General features: G+C 56.9%; 1 protein-coding gene across 1 annotated transcript; it reads right to left on the bottom strand.

Moving 5' to 3' along the window:
* Positions 1–284: 284 nt before the first annotated feature.
* On the bottom strand, positions 285–26,035 carry RIPK4 (receptor interacting serine/threonine kinase 4). The gene is made up of 8 exons (XM_075543356.1): positions 25,854–26,035; positions 15,084–15,375; positions 9,292–9,440; positions 7,659–7,708; positions 5,524–5,682; positions 4,606–4,709; positions 1,738–2,002; positions 285–1,468 (listed from the first exon to the last, which is right to left on the bottom strand). Exons 1-8 carry the CDS (start codon positions 26,033–26,035, stop codon positions 285–287), a joined length of 2,385 nt encoding a protein of 794 aa, XP_075399471.1.

The following is a 26,035-nucleotide window of genomic DNA, read 5'->3' as shown; positions in this document are numbered from 1 at the left end:
CCGTCCTGCCTGCCAGGCCCAGGCCCGCTGACCAGCCAAGAGCAGGGCAGCCCACTGCACCAGAGAGGAGCAGGCCTAGGCAGAGGCGGGCACAGCATGGACATCCTGGGGGGCCCCTCCCTGTTGCCTGCACACCCCAATGCTGTCTCACCCTTTGTCCAGTGGTTCAGCTGGACCCCGACAAGGCAAGTGCAGCCACCCAGCATGCACCGGTCTGTCCCCGCAGCAGAACACAATGATGGGGCAGGAGCCCCCGACCTTCGCCCAGACTCCATGGGCACAGGCTAGGTCTTATTCCTCCGGGGGAGTGTGGACTCAGGGCTCTGGCCGAGGTCCCCGCCCGGCTGCTGGCCGCCCTGGAACTTGAGGCTCTGAAGGTTGATGTAGGCACCGTGGTTGAGGAGCACCTCCACCGTCTTGGCGTGCTTGCCCTGGGCGGCCAGGTGCAGCGCACTGAGGCCCCGTTCGTCAGACAGGTTGATGTTGTCGGCACTGACCAGCTCCTCCACCACCTCCCAGTGTCCAGAGGCGGCGGCCAGGTGAAGGGCTGTCTGCCTCAATGGCCCACGGGCCAACACATCCACCTTCTCCTCCACCAGCAACTTGGTGGTGGCGAGGTGTCCACCGCGGGCGGCCAGGTGCAGGGCCGTGCAGCCCTCAGCAGTCAGTGCCTCCTTGTCAGCACCGTGGTGCAGCAGCAACCGTGAGGTGCTGGTGTGGCCCGTCTCGGCGGCCACGTGCAGGGGCGTCTGCGCGAGCTGGTTGCAGATGCCGACATCGCAGTGCAGGCTGATGAGGATGCGGGCCACGCGGTAGTGCCCCCGCTGGGCAGCCAGGTGCAGGGGCGTCCTCCCATCCACTGTCTGGGCATTCACGCTCACACCTGGCTGCTTAGCCAGCAGCTTCACGATGGGCAGGTGGCCCTGCCAGGCAGCATAGTGCAGTGGGACCCAGGCGTCCTTGCCCTGCAGGCCGGCATCCACCCCGTGACGCAGCAGGATGCGCACGATGCTCTCCTGGCCGTGCTGGCAGGCCACGTGCACAGGTGTGCGGCCCTCGCAGTCCGCCTCGTCGGCGGCCGCGTTCTTCTCCAGCAGCAGCCTCGTGCTGCTCTCGTCGCCATTCTGGGCGGCGAAGTGCAGGGCCGTCCACTGGTCCTCGTCCTTGGCGTTGACGCTGATCTTGCGGGCCAGCAGCAGCTCCACGACCCCACGCAGTTTCCGCTCCACGGCCAGGTGCAGGGGCGTGGAGCCCTTCCGGTTGGTCAGCGTGGGGTTGGCGTTGTTGAGCAGCAACCACTTGACGCACTCCTCCTGGCCGGCCTCCACGGCCAGATGCAGGAGGCTGGCATTGCCCTCCAGGACCAGGTCCACGTCCTGGGGCTGCAGGATCTTCATCAGACGGCTGGTGTCCCCGCACATGATGGCATCCACCAGCTTCTTCTTCTGAATGTCCATCGTGCCAAGATCTGCAAGGAGGAGAGAGGCGGGCTCAGCAGAGTCAGGGGACCCCGGGGCACACCGGCTCACCCCCATCTGCACACCTGATGGCAGACCCTGTACCTGACTGGGCACAGGTGGGACCGGTGGTACAGCCAGACATGGGCTGTGCTTTTTACTCTCGGAGCCACCAAAAATCAATGTGTGAAGGGTCAGAACTAAGACACCGGATCCTACGCAGCGGTCCCTGGCCCTCCCAGCCCATGGGTCACCCGGCACAGCCGTGTTCTCCACTCACCACCTGTCGAAGGCTCGCGCTCGAAAGACAAGGACAGTGACCCTCTGGACGAGAAGGCGGAATCCACCGAGGAGACCCCTGAGAGCCTTTTGCCGCTGCTCGTCGAGGGCAGCTTGGACTCCGAGGAGCTGCGGCTGAGCTCCTCGGGGCCCTCGCTGGTCTGAGAGATCCCAGAGTCTAACTGCGACAGCAACTCCGAGAGGCTGTAGTCGTTATCAAAGGCTGGGGCCGAGGCGCGCTTGAGAGGCGTAGACATGGGCATCGCCTGCCAGGGAGGGAGTGGAGAGGGGAATGCATGGAGACCACACCATCTCTTGCTCAGCAAAGGGAACGATAGGCAGGCACTGAATTGTGTTCCCCCCGACTGGACCTCCACCCATTAAGTGCCAAGTCCACTGCCATCAAGCCGATGCAGACTCATAGTGACCCTGCAGGGTGAGGCAGAACTGGCGCTTGTGAGTGTCTGAGACTGTAACTCTACGGGAGTAGAAAACCTTGTCTTTCTCCCATGGAGAAGTGGGTGGTTTCGAACGACTGACTTTGTGGTTAGCAACCTAGCTGGTAACCGCTCTGCCACTGGGGCTCCTCATTCAAACTATGAGTCAAAAGGCTGGTGGCTCCCCCCCACCCCCTCCCACCCCACCTAGAGGCAGCAGGGGAGACAGCCTGACAGCTCTACCCTGCATACACGGGATCAAGGGGGGGCTGAGCCCACTCCACGGCAGCCACCAGCAATGCCAGTGGATGGACTCCGTCTGGGCAGAGGGCTCTCTTTGGCCAGGTGAACCATACAATAGGGTGTGCTTGGAGCTAATCATTTCTGAGATAAGCAAGGAGGCACAGATGGGGGAAGACAGATACAAAGTCCCATGAAGCTCACCAAGGAACTGAGGAATGGAAGATGGAAAGACAGAAGGACGCCAGAGGGAGCAGAGAGACCCTCCCCACCCAGCACCCACGGCCACCCCGAGCACATGGCCTGAATTTGGACCCTGAGCCTCCTGAAGTGCAAGACAACATATTGGTGTTGGTTGAAGGCACCCACTTGTGCTCTTTCTGGTACGAGAACAAAAGGAAATGTTGACACCCGGCACGGGAAAGAGAAGAGCATCCGTGGCCGGCGAGCGAGGGGGAGAACGCAGTATCTGTAACCGCAGCAGAGCCCGAGCCGCAGCGCTGCCAGAGCCCCGGGCTGGGTCTGCCCAGCAGGAGGAAGCTGAAGGGCACCGGTGACTGGACAGAAACGGGAAGTCCGTGTTGTCCTGCTCCAGATGCCAGGGGCTAAGTGGCATTACATGCCGCGGTGCGCAGACCAAAGGCAGAAATGAAGCAAACCGCCAGAGCGCAAGGCGAGAGCGGCTGGATGCTAAAGCCCAGTGTTGGTGCATGCTCAGCATCTCGGCAACATGCACACCCCCACCAGCAGAGGAGGCAATGGCACAGGCGACGGCGTTGTCGGGACAGAACCTGGATCTCCTACATGGAAGGCAAGCGCTCCACTACCGCACCACCACTGTCCCCTTACTCACTGCCATCGAGTCGATGCCGACTCAGCAGCCCCCGAGCCCTGCAAATCGAGCCTAGGAACTGAGTGTGGACACCGGCGAGGGTATGGACGTCGACCTAGCTGCCAAGGACCACAGGACTGTCCAATCCAGGACAGACTGACAGGTTGAGAGATAAGAAGATTCCTGATGACTGGAAGCAGCCTGTGACCGCCCTGATTCATGCCCACTCATTTGCTTCCAAATCCCTCTCCTCCCTCTTTGGGAACACGAGAGCCTGATTTGTGCTCCCTTTGCCTTCCAGCCTGAGTCAGACCCACTTGTTGGATTCCCTTCTTTTTCTTCTCAGGGGCAGGTCTGATTTTCATGGTCTCCTCCCTGGGCTAGATTTGTTCCCTGATCCTTGCACTTACACACACGCATGCACACACACACACACACACACACACACACCTTTATGTTCAGACAGTGGGTGTGCCACACAGGTGACTTATCTCCCAACCTCACAATGCCAGCCTGGAATGAACTGCCTGGGACTAGATAAGAAGCTATTTAAAGGCAGTTTATTAGGCTTTACTTTACAAGGCTTGTTATCCTAAAATGCACTTAGGGTCCAAGTGCTGGGAAGTTCTTATTGCACCTGACATGACTTCTGTGGTGCTCAATAATGGAACCACCATTCATAAGAGGTTAAAAGATTATGTGTGTGGGTATGTGTGTAGATGCACACACGCACGTATATATGAAGCCTGGTGGTGTGGTGGTTACACACTGGGCTGCAATCCACATGGTCGGCCGTTTGAAACCACCAGCAGCTCATGGGAGAAAGACTGGGCTTTCTACTCCCTTGAACAGTTAAAGTCTGGGAAACTAACGGGGGGTTGCTATGAATCAGCACTGATGATTCCATGGCAGTGAGATAGATAAATATATTTTAAAGAGAGTCCAGAGACTCAAGCCAGGGGTGCAGAGACACCCAAGACCACCAAAACCCAGATTACAGCCAGTCCTCCCTCCACCGGCCAAGTGGGCCCAGCAGCTACTCAAGGTACTCTGCTCAGTCAGTGTCCAGTGGGTGGCTATTCAGTCTCGAGTGCGCCCCACAGTTTGGGTGGGATGGAGAAAGGTGTCCAGAGCCTGGTGGCTAGCCGGGGGGAGCGCGCTTGGTGCCGGGCACAGACCAGGGATGGACTCATAACACAGTCTCAGATGTCAGGGGGAGCACGTAGGTTCACGGGGGCACCCTGCACAGCATCAGGACTGCTTGTGGGCAAAAGGCCCAGCCGCAAAGCCAACAAAAACTGCCACAAATGATGCCCCCCCCCTCCAACACACACACACACACAAAGATGATCCAATTTACCTCATTCTTGGGCTCAGGGGAACTTTTGACGTGGAGGTCTGGAGCCGTTTCTCTCACCTCGTCGTCAGGCATTTTACACAGGGCCTCGGTTTCAGAGGTAATCTCTAGGGAGAAGACAACAGGGCACGTCACTTCCACAGGCATGCTACTTCCAAATTCTAACTGCAGCCACAGCGTGCCAGCAGGCCCGTCTGGGCTTTAGCATGAACCTGTGGGGAGCGGGGAGCTTCTTAGATCTCCCACGCAGAGCCCGGCTCACCAGGAAAGCCCAGGGGCCCCGGTAGCCCCGGGGGCTCGTGGGTGAATCAGGATGAAAGCAGGGGTCACTGTTCTCCAAGATCCTACAGGAGCGTCCCTTCAGTGTGCCCGGTTTACGTGCTCCTCGGGGGCCACGGGCAGGGCCCGCACCCCATCTATGTTGCCGTCCCTCTCTAGACTTGGAACTAATTCAATCTCACCAGGCGACTCTCCTAACCAAACTGCACATGTTGGAAACAAGACCCGCAGCAAAGTGCACCGGGAGCCCCCCAGCCACCTGGCTGAAGACGCATCGCACTGTAGGGTGGGGATGGAAACATGCCGGTGCCTCTGGTCAGCAACCCCAGCCCTGAGGCGTGAGGATCCCAGGCAGATGGGCGACTCACCTGTTGGGCTTGGGTTCGTGAGCTTGCTGCTCTCCTCTGACCCTGAGGCCTAGGCTGAAGCCCTTTCTGCCTCAATGCCGGCCACCAAGGAGGTGAACAGCATGCACCTTAAATAGCTCGTGTGGTGCTCCATGAGGGAGCAATGCGAGGCGCTTACCTAAGTCAGGAGTGTAAAGGCATCCAGACCCTGCATCCAAGATTGTGACCCTCCAGGCCCCACCCCACCCCCACCTGGGCAGCCTAGCAGAGGAGCCAGCATGTGGGACAAGCTCACCTTGGAAGGTGGGCCGTGCTCTCGGGTCATCCTGCCAGCATCGCTGCATGAGGCGGATCAGGTTGCTGCAGGCGCGAGGCCGGTGCCTGCAGACAGAGGGCAGCTCGGGGCGGTGGCCCTTCACCACCTTCACCATGATGTGCAGAATGTTCTTCTCGTCTGCCAGGGAGAGGGGTACAAGTCACGACAGCTCAGGGAGCTGGGGGAAGGGGGAGGGGGTCATCTCCAGGAGGAAGTGGGGACAGACCGTGGGAAAGCACTCAGGGGCAGGCGCAGTGCCACCACCTGCCCGTCCACGTCCACGAACCCGTTGCCTGGGAAACGGTGCTTCCTCCTCTGACCTGCTTCCTACGGGGCACCCACTTTCTGGGACATTTTCGGGGGTTACGGTTTGCCAAATGGAAGCAGGGTGCTCTGTCATGAGGACGATCTTTCCGGGCCTCTAACGCAAAGGAAAAGCAGCAGCTTCAAAGGAGGAAGGCATCCGACAGGGCATGTTCCCAAGTGGCCCGAGCCTGCCCAAAGGCGGCAACGCGGGCACCGCAGCATCCGCAGCACCCAGGACGGGGAACACGATCTTGCCAAACTCCAGCCCTGCCTCCAACAGCAGCTGCTCCTCCCCGCACCCCTACAGCTCCCAGAGAGCCAGCCGGAGGGGGCTCTCCCAAGGAGTGGGCAGGGCAACACGGGACCCCTGCTGGGGCCCAGGGTGGGGTTTTACTTCCGTGGGGATGGGCTGAAGGGGCTGCTCCCAGGGCCAGTCTCACTGTCTATCAAGCTCGGGCTGAGCGGTCCAACACTTCCCAGGGGAGGGACCCTCTGGAGAGGCGTGTGGAAAACTGGCCCAGAAGTGCCGGGCCCACACTGCTGTTTGCTTCCCTTTCCCATGAAATCCCGTGCCTGAGCACCTCCGCCCTGGCTCCCATCATCGCCCAGCCTTCCAGAACCAGGCAGGCCCTCTCACGGAACCACCATGAAATGAACACGTGGAAGAGCCCTGCCACTGGCCATCTGGCTCCTACACCTTTAAGCTCCCGTATCTACCAAGCAATAAAAGGCTGGCGCTCAACTATTTATAACACATCTATCAGACAATGGTAGGCTTGCCAAGGCTAAACGAAAAAGTAGATCACACACAGGCCTCATGAGGGAAAGGAGTCATTCGGGAAGAAAGCCTGGCAGGTCGCAAGGCGATGCAGATGCCACCCCGTTAGAAGAAGGCTGCTGGAACATGCAGTTCTTCCTCCTGCGATGAAGGCAGTCCCAAGACCGCCTAAGTCTTGAGGACTCCTGAACCACTCCGCTGGCCCAGCACTGATTTCACACAGCCTCCCTGTCTCTGACCACCCCAACGTACAGAGGGACAAGACCAGACAGCGTCCCTTCCTGCCTCAGCGTAAGGCCGTCACCAGGGCAGCAGCCAACAGCTCCCTAGTCTGCAGCTCCCAGACCTGTGGGCCATGTATCCACTGAGCTGTATTTTTAGGGGTTTTTTTTTTTTTTGGTCACACCTAAACACTGTGACTGTCATTGCACAAGAATTAACGGGAAAGCAGAACAGAATATCACTGTGGGATCTGGCAGCGGCTGGAAAGTTTGGGCCAATTTTCCACCCCTTCTGATAGCATCTGCCTGCCTCTGCGAGCGCTCTCTTCCCACGGGCATGTTGGGAGCTGGTGGTCAGGGGAGGCATGTGAGAAACTGGGGAAGGCCGGCTGAGGAGCTGGAGAGGCACGTTGGGAACTTAAAGGCTGTCAGGACCTCGCAGATACACTGCGGAGGTATTAGGATGCGGAGGCAAACGGCTTCCTGGGAATGAAAAGGAAGTTTCTGGTGGCCCGGGAGGGGGGGGGGGAGGAAGGGAGGTGTCGAGCTCTGGGGCTGGGTGGTGGGGACCCACTGTGCACAACTGCCACCATCACCAGAACCCTCCCTGTGAGCGTGTGATACTGCGAGAGCATGCTAGGAGCTGTGTTGTTAGGGTGGTGGTCTTAGCCGCCCAGCAGGACAGGGCAGCTGGACCCCAGGGTAGCCCAGCTGGCCTCGAGGCCCAGGGCAGGCCGGGCCAGCGGTGCCGTCTGAGAGCAGAGAGAGTACACAGAAAGTCCTACTGTTTCCAAAGAGAATCCACTCACCTGCAAACGGTTTCTTCTGTGTAAGCACCCCCCAGAGGACGATGGCAAAGCTGGAAGAGAAACCAGGCCGGTGAGTGCCCTGTGACCCAGAGCCCCCACGTCAAGGGCAGAGCGTGCACACACAGCAGTGAGGAGGGAGGGGAAAGGCACTCTAAAAGCATCTCTAAAGCTAGATGACACCATGGTATTCCTCGGGAGTTTTTAAAAAGGAAAACAACAAAACAGAACACGCCATGTCGCTAGCACGGCTACTCGCTAATAACCACAATATGTCGCCCCGCAGCCAGAGGGGACGGGACCCCAGGCTCTTACAGAGCCCGTCACCGCCGCCTGCTCCGAGCCCCAGCACATTCCTGCAAGCACGGGGCCCAGAAGGGGCTCAAGCATGTGCTGAATGCATGGATGCAAGACAGACTAGCAGCTCACAGCCTTCTCTGCTCTCCTCTGCTCTGAAATAAATGTTCCCCGATGAGTCAGCTCACACACACACACACACACACCAGGATGCCCCCCAAGTTCCAATTTGGGAAGCTCCTGGCTGCAGCTTTGGGACACACACACACACACACACACACACACACACACCAGGATGCCCCCAAGTCCCAATTTGGGAAGCTCCTGGCTGCAGCTTTGGGACACACACACACACACACACACACACACACACACACACACACACACACCAGGATGCCCCCAAGTCCCAATTTGGGAAGCTCCTGGCTGCAGCTTTGGGACACACACACACACACACACACACCAGGATGCTCCCCAAGTCCCAATTTGGGATGATAGGAAGTATTTATATTTAACAGCTACACTAGGTAGAACAAAAGAAAAAGCCACACAACTTAAAAAAAAAAATACTAGATAACCAGAAAGGCAAGAAGTCAAACCACTGTGAGAGTCTCAGTCCTAAAGTCAATAAAATCAGAGACTCTCTTTATTTGCCCCCAAGCCTACAAGCCAGGGCTCAGCCCCACAGCGCACAGCTCACAGGCACAGCCCAGCACCTGAACAGTGCTGACTGCCAAAGCCAAGCCAGGCGGCCACCTGCGGATGGATGGCTCTCACAGCAAGAGGCTTGGGGCCTAGGGCCAATGGGTAAGCGCGAGCCCCACACCAGGGCTGAGTACAAGCCTGCCTGCTCCTCCTCCTCTTCCCCAAGGGGTGATGATTTAGGCCTTTACGATTCAAAAAAGAAAAGAAGTCGGTCCGACTGACTTTGAATCTTGGACGGCTTCCAGGGTGTCTACATTCTTAGCCCAGGCTAAGGGAGGCAGAAAGGTGAGCTGCCCGGTGAGGCGGGGGCACGACCCCACCCACGGAGACACACGAACACTCAGGTACTTAAAAGCAATAGATCCTCCCAACAGACAAGCAACAAAATCCACATTCCATCCAAGCTTTTACACGGTGGGAGCTGGGAGGTCTGGTTACATAAGCGGTCCCAGTAGGCATGACCCCTCTACCCTCCACGAGGAGACCCTCTGGGTAAGAATATGCCAAGTTTGCATGCCTCTCTCTGGACAGAGCATCCTTGACAGGCCCAGGAGGCATTCCCAGCACTGTCACTCAACACGGGGACAGGCCCCGGCTCTCCCGTGACAGGGGCGGGAGGTTGTGTCTGCCCTACCTGTACACGTCATGCTTGGTGTCAAAGAGTCGGTTCTTCTCGCGGATGCGCTCTGGAGGAAGGTAGGCGATGGTGCCAAAGAGCCCGTCCATGCTGATGTCGTGAGAGTGGGACAGCCCGTTGCACTTGGCAAGCCCGAAGTCAGAAATCTGCACACAGACCGAGAGAGAGCCCATCACACTTGGTCTGCCACTGTCTGGGGCAGGGCACCGGGGCCCACACGTGGCTAGCCAGGTGTCCCTGGGTTGACCCCCCACTCAAGGCGACGCTGTATGGTACGGAGCAGAACTGGGCTCCACGGGGTTTGCAATGGGTGATTTTCCTTTTTTCTTTCTCTTTTTTGTTTTTTGGAAGCAGGACACTAGACCTTCTTTCCAAGGTACCTCTGCATGGGCCTGAACCTCCAACTTTCCAGGTAGCAGCTGAGAGCTAGCATTTGCCCCATCAGGCACTGCTGACACGTTACCAGTGTTTCTGATCTGCGGGGCCATCTTGGCCCCTGGATGCATACACAATCCAGAACTACGGCTCCACCAGAGAGAAAGCAGCTCTGGGGGAGCCTCCCAGGGTCCTGACAGGCCCTGGTCTAGGACTGTCCCTGCGTCCCCAGGAGTGATGTCAGACACCACCAGAGCAACCTACAGTGGATGGGGGCAAAGACCCTCCTTGAAGGAAGACTTCACCGGGAGAAAGACGCCTAGGAGAGTTAACAACCAGACTCAGGGAAGCTATGGTGCTGCTCTAGCTGACGTCCAGCAGGATAAACACAACCAAACAAAACCTTGACCTTCAGATTGATTCCCACACCTGGCCCCCATGTGTTACTGAGCGCAGAGCTCCACAGGCCCCTCAATGTCTTCTTTCTTCCAAGGAGGAGCTCCGTGGAAGTTAGGAGTTGGGCTGCTAACTGCAGTTTGAAGCCACCAGCCGCTCCTCGGGAGCAAGACGGGGCTGTCTACTCCCATAAAGAGTTACAGGCTCAGAGCCCACAGGGGCAGTCCTGCCCTGCCCCACAGAGTCTGTGTGAGTCAGACCCGACTCCACGCCAGGGTTCACGTACTGAGCTATTGTACATGGAGGCGGGGCCCTAGTGGCATTGTGGGTTAGGTGCTGAGCTGCTAAAGGCCAGGTCGGTGATTCAAACTCACCAACTGCACCCCTGGGCCAAGATGAGGCTATCTGTTCCTATAAAGGTTCACAGTCCTGGAAACCCCGTGTAGGGTCAGAGTCAAAAATCAACTTAATGATAGTGGGCTGTAGGGTTGGTTCAATCACAGACTACTTCAGCTCCCACACAAGAAACCCTGCTCCACAAGCAGCCCCTCCTCATACCCTACACCACCTGCTGGACACCACAAACCTACTTTGCATCTGTCTGGGTCGGTCTATTCTACACATCACATATGGAATCACAGAGCATGTGCACGGGCAATGCCTATGTTTACACAAGGAGACCACCAGCCTGGGGTGTTTGAAGCACCAGCCCTTAGGTCAGCAGTCCAGCTCCCCAGGGGCAATCGCCTGGGTGCATGGAGGTGTCAGGCTGCAGACGGGGTCCCCCAGAGTGGACACGTAGAGAGCCGGGCCTGCGTACCAGGCGACCTGGTTATGCAATTGGGCGTGGGGAGGCCAGGCATGTGGCTGCAGGTTTTTTTTTTTTAAAGAGAAGCACACCTTCAGAGCCCTTTAAAGCAAACAAAACCCAAACCACGCAGCCAGCCGCACTGGGCCTCCTGTCCTCTACCCAGACGGAATACTAGCACCGGCTGACACGCCCATGGCCCCCTTGCATGCTGAGTGTTCAGGTGGAGCGTTTGGAAGGGACCTGACCAACAGGGACTTCGTCACTCACAGCCCTTCCTGTTCAAGAGGGGGGATCTAGGGGGACCTTCATGCTGCCTTAAGCCTGCCAGCAGTACTCCCTCCCAGCCCCCCCACCCCTGCCAGCCTGTGTAAACCAGACTCCTTTGAAGTCCTAAGCGTTGTGTGTGGGATTAAGCCACAACTCATTAACATTAATGGGAACCAGGATCCTCGTGGAAAATGGCCCCTTTATGTTCTCCTTCAAGGCTTAGGGATTTTTTTTAGCCTTTTAATTAACTCCCCGGCTCTTCCTCAAACACGCCCACTGAGTGATAGGAACATGGCTGAGTCAGAGGGTGAGGGCCCCCCCAGGGCCGGGTGAGCGATGGGCCCGCTGCTGTCACCACCAGCTGAACCTCGGGATTTACAACCGCTGACTTGGGGCTTTCAGGGAGCCCTGACCACATCTGCGGGGAGGAGACACAGACAGGAGGAAGCTGCCGAGCCTGTCCCTCGCTTTCCATTGTCCGCTGGTACCCAAGCTCAGTGGCCCTCGGAAGACTCCTCCCCTCACTTGGACAGAAGTTGTGAACTTGCCAGAAGAACACTACCCCCAAACTCACTGCCATCGAGTCAACGCTGACTCCCGGCGACCCTGTGTATTTGTTTCTGAGATTATAACTCTTGACAGGCGTAGAAAGCCATCTTTCTCCCCAGGAAGGGCTGGTGGTGTCGAACCGCAGACGTCTCGGCTAGCAGCCCCGTGCGTAACCGCTACACCACCCCACCGGGGCTCTGCAACTCCGCAAAGCGGCCAGCAGCTGAGAATCGACATGTCTGTCATTCCTCTCAGAAAGTTCCCAGCCACACACACGCTCACAGGCAGTCAGAGAGCAGGCGGGCCCCTGGACTTGTGAGTCGGGGGGCCATGAGGGCTATGCCTCCTCACCGAGAGGGGCTTTTAATCCAGGTGAGGCACGCCCCTCGGCCATCCCTCTGCACACAGCCCGTTCTGGACAAGCCAGTGTATTTCAGGGCAGCCTGTGGTCTCATTCATATCAGCTCTTTTTATTTTTAACGTTAAATGTGTGCACATGCTTAACGCTGCCAGCCGCACAAACACTTCCAACTTGGCAAAGCAGTGGTGGCCGAGGCAAAGGTCCCTTCTCTCCCGTTAGTATCGGTACCAGCAGCCAGCAAGTTGATGCCCACTCATGGGACCACTGCGTGTGTCAGAGTAGAACCGACACCCCAGGGCGGCCGGGGCCTGATTTTCTCTGCGGCAGATCATCAGGTTTTTCTGCTGAGGAGCCTCGGGGCGGACTTGAACCACCAAACTTTCAGTTAGCATCCTAGCTCGGGACATTCACGGGCCACCGGCAGAGTATTCCCCATCCAGAAGGGCCAGAGATGAGGGGCACATGGCCGGGGGTGGAATGACACCCCCTGGTCTTATTTCAAGTGTAACTGCTTCAGACCCCACCTCCTGGATGCCGATCGACGGCGCACACACGGCCCGCTTTTCAAGCCAGGTCTCTTGGAGAACAAGGGAGCTGACACGCAGAGCCTCACACCCGCACCCTGCTGCCCTGCACACACCCGGCTAGCTATTTCTAAGGATAAAAGAAACGTGTTATGGAAATACCTGTGTCTGTTGTGGGGGCTACCTTGATGGTGACCAATGTGCCTGATCCAGGAGGGAGTGACACAAAGCACCTGCCCTTTAGGCATCCTGGGACCAGCCCCTGAGCAAGAAGGGGCAGCGTGATCCACAGCAGTTCCTCACTTCCCTGCCAGTGCTTTCGGGACAACGGTCCCCGAAAAGCCGACAGCGCACTCCCCTCTGTGCCCGTCTGGGCTGTTTCCATGGCAGTGAGGATGTTTATGAGAGAAGGCATCCATGCTAAAATCAGAGGCTTCCAGGCCTCCGGTTTCTCCGAGGGGAACGGCACTCACTTCCACAGTGAACAAGGATAAAGCAGAGTGTCAGGCTCGGAAACCCACAGGGGCAGCTTCCACCCCCCCCTGTCCTGTAGGGTCACCAAGGTTGAGTGTAGGGCACCAGGAGGACCTGGTGCTGTGAGGGCGAGGCCCTGATAACTGAGTGTACCACCACCTCTGTGCTCCCGTCAAAGGAGGCAAAGGCAGTGTGGGAGGCCAGGCGGCAGCGGCGCCTCTTGCCTACCACGTAAAAGGTTTGCTTTCCAGCCATTGCACCTCATGTACAGACACCAGCGCCTGTCAGTGGAGGCTGGTGTGTTGCTACGATACTGAAGAGGTTTCAGCACGACATCTAGGCAGAGGTGGACGAGGAGGAAAGGCCTGGCAATCTAACGTCTACAAACCAGCCAGTGAGCGCCCTATGAATCAGAATGGCCCACCTACCACTCACCGCAGGGATGGTGAGGCAGGGCCAGGCAGGGTCTTGTGCTCTTTGTGTCTGGGGTCACCTAGAGGCAGGGGCGGGCTCAATGGCAGCTAGCAGGGAAACCACTATCTTCTAGTTAATATCTGTCCTGGTCAAACAACTCAGTAGGGGCAACTTCTATCCAACGGGAGAGGGGTCTGCCCGGTGCTCTCAGCCTCTCCGTGCAGTGGGGGAGAATGCCGTCTCTCCCCTGGCCCCACCTTCATTTCACAGGTGAGGAAGCATAAGCCAGCCCAGCAGAAGGAAGGGCAGGGTTGGATCTTGGACCTAGGTCAGTGGCCCTCCGCCCAGCACACGTCTCTGTCCCTAAGTAACCTGGGACTAGTCATCACCTCCTGTCCTTCCCACTGTGGAGGACAAAGGTTGACGCAACCAGGGCAGCATGGCCAGGAATTGACACCGCGAGTGTCCCGAGAAGTGTGGATGGCACCGCGTGGCAGAAAGCCGCCCGCCGAGGCACCTGCTCCCACACACCAAGTTCCTTCCAAAGGAGAAAGTTACTTATGGAAATACAGCTTCAACACGGGAAAGACAAGGTCGACCATGGGCAAACTCTGGGTGGCTGGTTCCTGGTGCCTAGCAGGAGTTTACATTCGCTCTCATACGTATGCCTCTAGATAACAGAGACCAAAGTCTCACCAGTCTGATTCCTCACCCTGAGTCATAAACTTCCATGTCCCTGGGTGTTGGAAACAGCTGGTTGAGCACTCAGCTGCTAACTGCAGGGTCAGAAGTTGAAGCCTACCCAACGGTGCCTCAGAATAAAGGCCTGGTGACCAATTCCCATAAAACCAGCCATTGGAAACCCCATGGGGCTCAGCTTACTTGGGTTGTGTTGGAGGTGACTCCACAGTCACTGATATAGAAAAAAGCAAAAACTAAACTCACTGCCCTCAAGTTGATCCTGACTCCTGGTGACCCCATAGGGCAGGGTAGGAATGCTCCTGTGGGTTCCCAGATGACAGGTCTTCCCAGGAGTAGAAAGCCCCACCCACCTTTCTCTGCAGCAGCTGGTGGTATCGAACTGCTGATCTTCGAGTGGGTCAGCAATCCAACATGTAACCACTAAGTCACTAGGGCTCCCTGACATTCACCCCAGAGCCCCTATCTCTTTCTACAAGAAGCCCCAAATCTAGGCATGTGCCAGGATTTGAAGCCATGATTCCTGTTATCAATGGGATCCATTTTCTAACTGCACATTTTTGTGTCTGCGCCAAATTCTTCAAGAGCAGGGATTCCGGAGCATCTTATGCAGAGAAAGCACGGGCTTAGAACCCTCAGCATGCCTGGGCGGGTGACCAGCTGAGACTCGGCCACTAACCGAAAGGCTGACCACTCAAATCCACCCAGAGGCACTTTGGACGATCTACTTTAAAAACAAGTTAGTTGCTGACAGCCTAACGGAACACAGTTCTAACCTGACTCTGCGAGGTTGGCGGGAGTCGGAGCAGATTTCAAGTCAACTGGCTTTTAAATAGAAACGATGGTTCCATTTCTCAGCATCCCTGTCCTGGGCTCTGACCACGCCCAGGACCCAGCGTCCCCCTACCCCAGCCCCTACCTTGACGTGGTAGTGGGCGTCCAGCAGGATGTTGGCCGGCTTGAGGTCCAAGTGGAGGAGCGGCGGGGACATGCAGTGCAGGAAGTTCATGCCCACCGCGGTCTCGTGCGTGATGCGGACACGCAGCTCCCAGGGCAGTGGCTGGGAGGCCAGCAGCTTCTCCAGCGAGCCTGTCTCCATATATTCCATGACCAGGCCCACGGGCTCCCGGCATATGCCGTACACAGGCAACACATACAGAAACTTGGCCATTTCCATCTTCTTGGCTTCCTCCAAGAGTTCCAGGCGCTCCCTGGGAAAGTTCAAAGACATGGAGTGTGTGTGACAATCACCCTCTATACACACACACACACACACACACACACACACACACACACGCAGCACCCCAGCCAGGCAACAAGCAGATCCAACCAGCTGAAAAGACAACGAGGGCACCCCCGGGCAGGGACACGACAGGTACAGGGCCACGTCCTGGGACCCAGCCTTCCCCAAGTCCATGGTCCTAAGGCTGTTCAAACACACCCGTGCAACCTGAGGTCACTGCCAAGGAGGAGAGAAACCCTAATTGTTCTAATGATCCAAACCCTGATGGCAAGCTTGAGGCCAAGGCTATCTCCTGCAGGTCAATGCCAATGATCCCTCCTCTCGCTTGGGCAATGTCCACCTAAACATGCTACCCAATTGTCCATCCCTGAGCCCGACGCTCTGCCTTTGCTTAAAGCCGAGCCCGCGGCCTGCCGGATCATCCCTGCCTTCAACCTAACACTCAGACGCACGGAGTAACCAGAGTCCGCAGCCGACGTCGGAGGCCAAGGCCAGCCTGCCACCTGTCTTCATCAGTAGAGTTTTACTGGAACACAGCCACGCCCACTCATCTGTGTGCCGCCTGTCTGTGTCTGTTTGACACACCACGGCACTGGAGAGGGGAGGCTGTGTTTGGGTGAAAGACTTATCTTCTGGCCCTCCCCCGAAAGCATTTGTTTTCCAAGCCCTGGCCTAAGTTCTCCATCTCCGATTCAACCTGAGTAAACACAGACCAAAACCCCAGGGCAATAGTCTGAATCAGCTTTGCACAACTCTGTAGGGTAAAAAGGCAGAGCCCATCGCCCCCGCTCTGAGAACTGGGCTCTGGTGCTCAGGGCTGGGGCTGGGCTGAGTCACCACCAGGCTGATGAGCTCCTCTGACGGACACAGCCTACAGAGCACAGCATGCAGCAGCAGGCAGTGAGGAGCATGTGCAGGGCCATGCGGAGAGGCCAGGGAGCACAAGGCTTGCCCATCACCCAAGATACAGCTTGAGTCCCAGTTCCAGAGCCTGCTGGGGAATCTGGACCGTTTGTTATTGGTTTAAACCACCGCCACCCTCACCTTAGACTACAGAATGCTGCCAGGCTGCCCTTGAAGTTTAAAACTGTCCCCTGGGAGGAAGGTGGTAGGCCGGGGGTGGGGGACTCTGAACCATGAGAGCAACTGTTGCTTGCGGCCCAGTCAATCCGGGTTCATGGTGCGCCTGGTGCACCAGAGTGGAGCCGGGCTCCACAGGGTTTTCAATGGCTGGTTTTTTAGAAGCAGATCACCAGTCCTTTCTTCCAAGGCACCTCTGGTTGGCCTTGAACCTTCAGCCTTTCCGTCCTGGCCATAGGCATCACCCCGGGACTGCTTTTTCTCCTGCGTGAGACTGTTTACCTGAAGCTGCCTCACAGAGGCTCTTCCGGTGTGGCACTTCTGCCACGGCTTACCACACCGGTACCAGGCACTCGGGGAAGACCCTCGACCGCCCTGCCCACCCTAGTCCAACTCTTATGGCTGTGAACTGACCCACCAGGAGGGCCAGGGGGCTGTGGGTCTCAAGTTGGGTGACTGTATGTATGTATGGTTTCACAGCTCAGGGGGGCTACTGGCACCGTTGGGGAGTTCAGGGTCATGTTAACCATCCTACAGAAAGATGACAGGGCAGGCCCCCAACAAAGACTGACCCAGAGCAGGATGTCAACACACAGAGTTTGAGAAGCCTCAGCGGAGGCTGAGTTGGCGCGTCTGCAGCTGAACTTGAAATCAACCATCCACCAAGGCCGGAACCGCTAATTTAAGTAATCCCAGCGCTTCGTCTACTTTTATGCTTTTGAGGGTTGTTTGTTTTTAACTGTTTCTAATTTAAATGCATGTATGGAAAGTATTTACTGAGTACCTAACACCTGCGGGGAATCTGGGCTGATGAGATGTCCCCCTGCCTGCTTCCCAGCGAAGATGAAACTAGTATCCAGTGCCCTGCAGCCCACCTCACAGGGCAGCACTCCCCACCTCACAGGGCAGCACTCCCCCACAGTCTCTGGGGGCTGCCAGCTTCCCAGGCCCAGATCGCCAGGTGTCTCCCCAACAGAGCTACGGGGAGGATTCCAATCCCCCACCTACTAGTGAGCAACTGAGCTCAGTTAGCATCTGTTAGACCACCGGGCTCTCCAGAAGATGGGATGCACCCCAAGAAGTGTAGTTGGAAACTCTCAGGACTCTGAGGGGAGTGTACAGAGTGAGGCCGCAGCCGAGAGAATAAAAACACAAGAAAAACCAGCGACCTCACTGCCAGAGCCAACCCCGGCTCTGAGGAGAAGGAGGAGGATGCCCCTGGGGTTTCTGAGACACTTCAAATATTCAGAAGGCCAGACAGCCTCACCTTTCTCCAGAGGGGCGGGTGGTGGGGTCGAACTGCTAAGCAATTCCTAGCCCACTCGACACCCCCATGGCTCTTTTGAATAAAGAATACAAGAGGAACCTGACTGAGTGGGGAAAGGGCGCAGGGGGGTGGGGGGTGAAGGGCGCAGGGGGGTGGGGGGTGAAGGCTCCAAAACAAGGACCTGTCCAGGTGGAGGAGATGCAGGTGGAGGAGGAGACGCAGGTGGAGACAAAAGTGAAGGAGTCGGTTGCCTGAGTGCCCAGCAGAGCGGGCAGTTCACAGAGACACTCCGAACTGGGGACAAGGTCGGGTCTTGCAGGACTTTAGCGCTGCTCCTGAAAGATGGGCTGCTCGGTGAGGACAGTGAGTGGGGGGCTGGGCCACTGGAAAGAGAAAGGGCCCTGGGCAGGGTCCCCTCCTCCTGGGTTCAAAGTGGACTTAAGGCTCGGCTGCAGAAGTGGAGCAGGAGGAAGCGGGCTGATGCGTGACACGCTCGGAGGGGGAGGCAACAGGGCCGGATGAGAGTGAGGTGGCAAGGATGCCTGAGATGCCCAGGAAGCGTCTGTCTGCTGGCTGTGGGATAGAGGATTGGGACAGTGGGGGCGGGGGAGGGCAACTACGGGACTGGTGGGAGGGGGGAATCAGGGGTCTTCTGAACATGCTCAAGAGGCATAGAATCCCACTGATCCCAGTTTCCGAGGTGAACCTCCATGACTAATGCAAAGCTGGCCTCAGCCCGCCTTGCCCTCTCAGCATGCTGAGGAAGCAGGGATTGGAGGAGAAGCAAGGGTTCTGCAGGAGAGGAGAAGCAGGCTGAAGGGGTCTTCGCGAAGGGCCCCTACCAGGTCTCGGCCAAAGGGAGACCAACAGCCTTTCCCTTCCTTCAGCAGGAAACGCCATGAGCAGGAGGGCCAGCTCCCCACCCCCACCCCCGCTGCCACAGCCCAGAGTCAGGCCTAAGACAGAGCTGGGGTCCAGTTCCCAGCCAGGCAGGTGGGGCTGCCAACCCTCTGCCAGTCCTGCCAGTCTAACAGGCAGCGGAGGGCAGGGAAGGCAGAGGACTGACTGGATCACGGTCCCAAGCATCCTTTAAAGAGCAGCAACACCTCTCCGTCACCCTCCTCCTGGGAAAGCACTCCCCGCTGAGGACCTGGGTGCCTGCTCTCCCTTAGAGTCAGCTTCCTGATTTGTGTTTGGGCCTTAGTACTTCTGTCTTCTTTTGTGAAGTGGCCAATTTATCACCTCCACCCATGCCAGTGGGGTGGTCCGCCAAAGGGCCCTGCACCCCACTCCCACCCCCGGTGGGGCTGGCATGTCCTCCAGCTAGATTTTGGGAGACCCACTCTGGGCATAAAGCAGGGTGAGGCATGCCCGGGGTCCTTCAGTTCCAGATGCTGGCAGGCCTGGTGCTTCCAGCGACAAAAAAAAAAGAAAAAAATATCACGATCATTGAGTCGATGCCAGCTCATAGCAACCCTATAGACAAGGCAGAACTGCCCCGGTGAGTTTCTAAGACAGCAACTGTCTGCGGGAGTAGACAATCTCGTCTTTCTTTCTCCTGAGGAGCTGCTAGCTCCGTGTTCTCAACCTTCCTCATGCCACGACAGTTCATGCGGTGGTGACCCCACAACCACAAAATTATTTTCATTGCTACTTCATCACTGTCACTTTGCTACTGTTATGAAGTGGGCGACCCCTGTGAAAGGGTTGTTTGACCCCCCCAAAGGGGTCGCAACCCACAGGTTGAGAACCGCTGGGCTAGAGTCTTTGTCGATCACCACCTAACATGTCACCACTATGCCACCACGGACCCAAATCACCTTTCTATACCCCGTAAGGCAGTCTAGTCTGGGGTGCACTCTTCAAGCCAAGCCTATGTGATCACAAATAGGCATTCCGAGAACAAAGTCAGTCAAGACGGAATATCTTCGTAAGTGAAATCTCTGACCGACTCTGCAATGCAAGTGTTTCCTCCATCTGCCCAAAGGGCTCACAAGAGAAACCCCAGAGGACTGCTGAGGGCCCAGCTCCTTAGAGGTGGCACGTCTCGTGCCTTCCCTTAGTTCAGCAAGTCCTCCTCCCTCCTCGCCCTAGCAGAGACCCGATTTACCTTACAGAAAGCAAAAGGCCCCAGAGCCGAAGAAGCCAGGGCAAGCAGGCAGCGTAGTCCCAGGGAGCAGGGCGGGATGTCCCCTTCCAGGCACCTCACAGAGCAGGACATGTGTAGCAAATCACCTCCCCTGGAGAAAAGGCAGTGTGTCCAAGGGCAACTCACACTGGTCTCCTTCTTGAAGGCTCCGCCAGAACCAAACAGACAGTCCGGGCAGGAGGGAGGGAGGGGGAGGGTGGGGGCGACTCTCCTCCGGTGCTGGTGGAGGGGTCCCCGGCCCATGGCGGAGAGTTCCAGGGACAACACACATGCCTGGCATGGATTCCCCGGTGTGCCCTCCCTGCCAATGTTGACTTTTGTCCAGAAGAGTGAGCAGCATCATAGAACCCCATCGCTCTGTCATTTTAGATCGTCACCAAATCAAACAAGAAAAACACATCAAAAACCCGCCGCTCCATGGAGCTGACCCTGACGCATGAGGGCCCGTCCGGCATGCTAGAGCAACACTGTGCGCCAGCCGGTGTTTCAACAGTGGACTGGGGCCTTCCTTCTCAGGCTCCAGCTCCGTGAGTAGTCAATTTTGTTACCGTTTGCAGGAAGAAGTTACACTCTCAACTCTGGATTTAGGGCCTGCTGAGCCCAGATCTGCAAGCCCCACTGGTGAAGCGGCTACATCTTGGGCTGCTACGGAAAGCAGTTTGAAACCACCAGGAGGTCCTCGGGAGAAGGACGGGCTTTCTACTCCCATGACTTAGTCTCGGAAACCCACGGGGGCAGCTCTGCCCTGTTCTCGTGGGTGCTGTGAGCCAGAGTCGACGCCATGGCAGTGAGTTTGGTTTTGAGTTTGAGCCCAAATGTAGTCACTGGCCTAACCCCACCCTTGCCTCTTCGGGCTTCAAAGTTCTAGAGGCAACCCCTTACCTCCAACTCCAGGAGCCTGAAAGGGGCTGGCGGGCTGGCGGGCGGCCACTTGAGACATTCCTGGAAAATTTATAAGGGATGGTGTGCCAGGGAAAAAAGACACCAATTTTTGGTCACGGACAATCATACTTTTAGAAAAGCCTTTGACCCCCCTCAATTCAGTGTCTCTGACTGGAGCTGGTGACCATACAAAATAAGACTGTAGATTTATTACGGTGGCTTGTACAGACCTGATACGGCCAACGGCTTCGCTAAGCTTTCGCTCCCTGGGCAGTAGTTCACCGGGTCTGCTGCAGGCCCCCGACCTTCTGGTTAGCAGGGGAGTGGTTGAGCATTAGAACACCCGGGCTGCTTAAGGTGACTTTAAGAGCTAGAGCCTCAGTGCTGGAGGTGGGGTGGGGGTGGGGCAGAGAATGCCCCAAACAAGCGCCTTGGCGCTAAGTCTGGTCAAGGTCCTGTCATAGCCAAACCACATTTTTGACTGTTCCCACTGAAATGCGCAGTTCTGGGCCATCGGCGCCCACTGACCTCAGCCTTTTAATGAAAGTACGATATTAACAAGTATGACGTGCTACAGGCCTGTACACGATGAGGCATGATCCAGGAAGGTGAGTGATGTCATGGGTCTCTTCTGCAAGCCACTGGAAAACAGCCTGCTCCTTCCATGGCAGGGGCTCTAGGAGAGCTCCCAAGATGACTACAGCGCAAGAGTGGTTCCCCAGCTCCCCCAGGGGCCTCTCTTGCTGCCAGAGCACAAAACTTGGGGCAAAAAGAAGCCCCAGGCCTGGGCCTCCAAGTCTTTCTCTCTCTCTCATGTGCCCGAATCAACTCGATGACAACTGGTTTGGTTGGTTCCTAATCGCACCCCCATTAGTTCCACTGCTCCTCACTGAAGGCTGTCCTAAACCGCCGGGGGGGGGGGGGTTGGGGGGGGGTTCCCAGCGGGAGAAATAGCGTCACCCTGGCCATTTCTACAGGTCTGGACTTTACTGCTTTCCAAAGACTGGACTCCACCAGGCCTCCGTGGGGCTCTCTGGGAAAACTCCAAAGCCGGGAGATGTTGGGGGTGGGAGAGAGTGGAGCGGGGTGCAGAAGAGGTGGTGGTGACAGTGATGGTTTCCCTTTCTAGAATCGGCTACCTTGGAAAGGGGGCAAGAGACCAGTCTGGTCCAGGCCTATGTCTTGGGAGGGGGGCGCAGCAGAGGGAAAGGGTGGAGGGGGGTGAGGCGCTCCGGTAACAAAGAGCTCTCCAGAAAGGGAAAGCTGGGAACCACCTTTGGAAAAAGGCAACAGGGAACATGTTTTAATCATTTGTTAGCTGATGCCTCTCAGCTAGGGCTTTCCACTCCGCGCCAATCCAATTACGTTCCCAGGGTTCCCACACTGCTATTTTTAAACTGACAAGCAGTGGGCTTGTCCGACTGACTGAGGTGCTGCAGTTACAAATGTGGGGTTTGCTTGGGCTCGCCCTGACTAGCTAAATCGGCTGCTTTGTTATTCCTCCCCAGGCTGCCTGCCTAGCTCACAGCAGGACAGGTGGGGAGGGGAGCTGTGGGAGAAATTGGGCCTTTGGGCTCACTTTTCTCTCCAGCCAGGTAACAGGAGTCAATGCCTAGACTGCACCCCAGTCTGCATGACTCCTGAGGAGGGTCAGCCAAGGAGGCTATAGACGGAGCGCCCCAAAGTCAGCAGAGACAAAGCCTGCTGCAGCCAAGCCCCATGAGGCACCTTGGAGGGGAAGAAGGACAGATGTGTGTGTCCCTGCTGGTCCCCAGGAGAGATGCTTTGGCAGCCCCAGTCTTGCTTGCATAAAATGCCCACTCCCAGGATGAAGACGGGCTACACAGGTGGGACATAAGACTGGAGCTAGAGCAGCAGGAGCAGCAGCCCTGGTGGCATCGTGGTTATACACTGGGCTGCTAACGGCAAGGTAAGCAGTTCAAAACCACCAGAGAAAGATGAGACTTTGTGCTCCATAAAGAGTTAGTCTCCAAAATCCACATGGCCAGTAGGAGGCAGAATTGACCCCATGGCAATGAGTGAGGGCAGCAGGGGCTAGCTGGAGACCCCAAGTTGGCTTAAGGGACAAGCAGCCCTAGAAAAGGGACACACACTAGCTGGCCCAGCAACTGTGTAAGATTCCTGCAGGGGTGAGGGGTTCAAGCCCTCCATCTGGGGAGACAAGTCTTAGGCAGTATTGGATTGTGTAAAATATGGCAAATATATATATGTATATATGACAGATATATATGTATATATATATATATGTAAAACTATTATAGGAAAATAATAAGGATTCCTGGAGGATAGGGATAAAGGGGAGCTGATATCAAGGAGTTCAAGAAGAAAGAAACTGATTGTGGTAGCAATTGTACAGTACTGCTTGATAGGACTGAACTATGGAATGTTATGATATCTGGAAAAGCTCCCAAGAAAATGATTAATAAAAATAATTTTTAAAATGACGTGGCCAGGTAGGGGCCTTGGGCAGTTGGTGGTTTCAAGCTGTTGACTGGGCTTCGTTCGCACGCTACCCATACACCACTAGGGCTTGTAAATCCGGGCTCAGCTCGCAATGACTAAACATAGCTCTGATGGTCGGGTCCCCCCCCTTTATTCCTCACGCCCAGGGGCTCTGCTGTCCATGTGCTTATGCTTTCGGCTGCGGCCTACAGGGAGGTAACTTGAACCACCCGGCAGCTCCGTGGGACAAAGACGGGACTTTCTACTCCCATAAAGAGTTATAGTCTCCGAGACTCGCAGACACCGTCGCGCCCTGTCCCATAGGGTCTCTGAGTCGACACTGACTCAACGGCAGTGAGTTAGGGCTCTCTTTGTATTCCTCACTTCAGAAAACACACCTTGCGAATCGTGGGGTGCAGCTGAGAGGCAGCTCATCAAAGCAGCACTAGAGCTCCCCGGCCCCACTATGGGCAGGGCTGTGTGGAGGTCTAGATGTGACAGTCTCCAGGCCCTCCCGCAGCTCTCCCAGACTGACTCCAACTGCCCCTCCGGCACCACAGCAGTGGTCCCTTCTGACTCAGGGCGACCCCATGTTATGCTCGGAGCAGAACTGCTCCACGGAGTTTTCAAGGGAGACTGACACCCGGCCGGTCTCCCAAGGCGTCTCTGGGTGGGTCTGAACCACAAGCCTTTCAGAAATGAACTTTTTCTGCCGCCCCAGGACTGCCACCATTAGGACCAACACAATTCTAACTGGAATTTCAAGCCCAGCAGTCAATAAATGAAGCTAAAAGGGTCACTTTCTCTAAAAGGGCAGGTTGGTTTCTCAAATGTAAAACCCAAGAAAAACCATCCAGCCTCTCTTCATGACAACCTGCAGGCGCTGAGAGAGGCTTCCTGTTGGGCGATGCTGACCTAGCCACAGTCGCCCAGAGCAAGCCGCCACCTGCCTGGTGGGGCAGGGCAGGATTTCAGGCAAAGGACAAAACACTGTGCCAATCAGCCCGTGTCATACCCTAAGTGGCCCGCCTCGAGCTGGGAAGTCCTATTCCAAGTAGGCCACCCAAGAAACAAAGGGGGCTGGTCACTGTGATAACAGAGGACCTGGGAGATAAGTCAGCCAGGGTCTGGGACGTTCATGTTTCCGCTGCTTTTCCAACACCAGAGGAAGCTGCAGTAACCCTTCCGGGTGACCAACAAAGTTCACTGGATGAGAAGATTCCATCAGACAACCATTCCCAAGAGTACAAAAAAACCCCTTCCTGACAGACTCTAAGTAGGTTTGAACTTCATCAAAATAACCGCAGCGCCCCTTGCGGCCACGGAGAAGTTCCCAGCACCAGCGCAAGGTGAGCAGGAAGTTAAGTCAGCAGGTTTGCACAGTCTCAGCACCTCATCTCAGCTAGTGGTATTCCTGGGCCCCTTGTCACCACCACTGGCAGCCAGTCCCCAAGAAACGCTGGATTTGGGGCTGGAAGCAAAACAGGCACCAATAGAATACAAATAGGAAATAACTCCCGCGTAGCATACAAAGTTCTTTTAAAATTTTTTAATTAAAAAAAAAAGATGCCAGTGTGCTAATTTGAAACTTATTTAGTGGACTTTAAAAAAAAACATGGGAAAATGCCAGTCTTTTAAAATTATTATTGTTCTATTTTTCCACAAACTTTTTAAAGCGCCTTTGTAATTATAAAATGATTAGATCTCAGTCGTGAAGGGTGGAATCTGGGAAAACATTAAAATGGACAGTGATCTGCGTCCTTTGCAACCGTCCCCACTACCTTGGGCACTTTTTTGAGGGTGGTGGGGAGAGACCAACTTCCATCCGGGCTTTGAGACAGAGAAATTGGGGCAAAGAGGCCGTGGCACGCTACGACGCAGGTGCCAGCCTGCGGGCCGCCCAGCCCTAGCCGCTCGCCTCGGAAAGCAACTGGGCTGGAAGCGAGAGTGCGCCCAGGGAAAGCGCCCCGCCGCCCCAGTCCGGGCCCCGGCCCCGCAGCGCCAACCCGCGCGCCCCGGCGCCCAGGGGGCCGCGCCCGCGCCAAGCCTGCGCTTCCGACCGGAATAATTACGGTCTTACAGCAATTTGTGCTCCGCCGTAAATTACTACGTGAACTCGCAAGGTTAAGTACACTGACAAAGCCCAAAGCCCACACTGCAATTGTTCCGAGGCCGGCGCAGACCGCAGCGCTCGGCAGGCTGGTCCCGGACTGAGCGGCGCGGCGGGGCCGGCGTCCCCGGCGCCCTGAGCGCATCGGGTTTCCAGAGCCGCGCTGGAAGCGGGACAGGCAAGCCGCACAAAGGACTTCGGGCACTGGACCAGGCGTGGGGCCGACGCGGCCCACGACGTCGTCCCCCGAATCGCCGGACGCCCGGAGCCCCGCCGTGCGCGAGCCGACCCGGCGCGCGCCGAGCCCCTCCCGCCGGCCCTAGGCCGGGGCCCGAAAAGCGGACGCGGTCGCGTTTCTCTCCAGGGAGGTGGCTCGGCAGGGGAGCCAGGGGGGCGCCCAGGAACCATGCAATCCAGCCCCGCGCCCCTGCTGGGCCGCAGCGGACCGTGGAGACGCCCGCCCGTTCGCCGCGGCGCCCCGCCCGAGCCACTGACCTGTCGTCGACGTGCAGGCTCGGCGAACACTTGATGGCCAGCCACGTTTTCCAGTGGACGTGGCGCACCTTATACACCTGGCCGAAGCCTCCCGAGCCGACCTTCTCCCAGCCCGCGAACTCGCCCGCTTCGAAGGTGCGCAGCAGCCCCAGGGCCCACGGGCTCCCGCACTCGCCCTCCAT

The sequence above is a fragment of the Tenrec ecaudatus genome, chromosome 2 (assembly GCF_050624435.1).
Source record: "Tenrec ecaudatus isolate mTenEca1 chromosome 2, mTenEca1.hap1, whole genome shotgun sequence".
In the NCBI taxonomy this organism is placed as follows: Eukaryota; Metazoa; Chordata; class Mammalia; order Afrosoricida; family Tenrecidae; genus Tenrec; species Tenrec ecaudatus.
The sequence above is the reverse complement of the archived record's forward strand: the minus strand, read 5'-3'. Positions and strand labels throughout refer to the sequence as shown.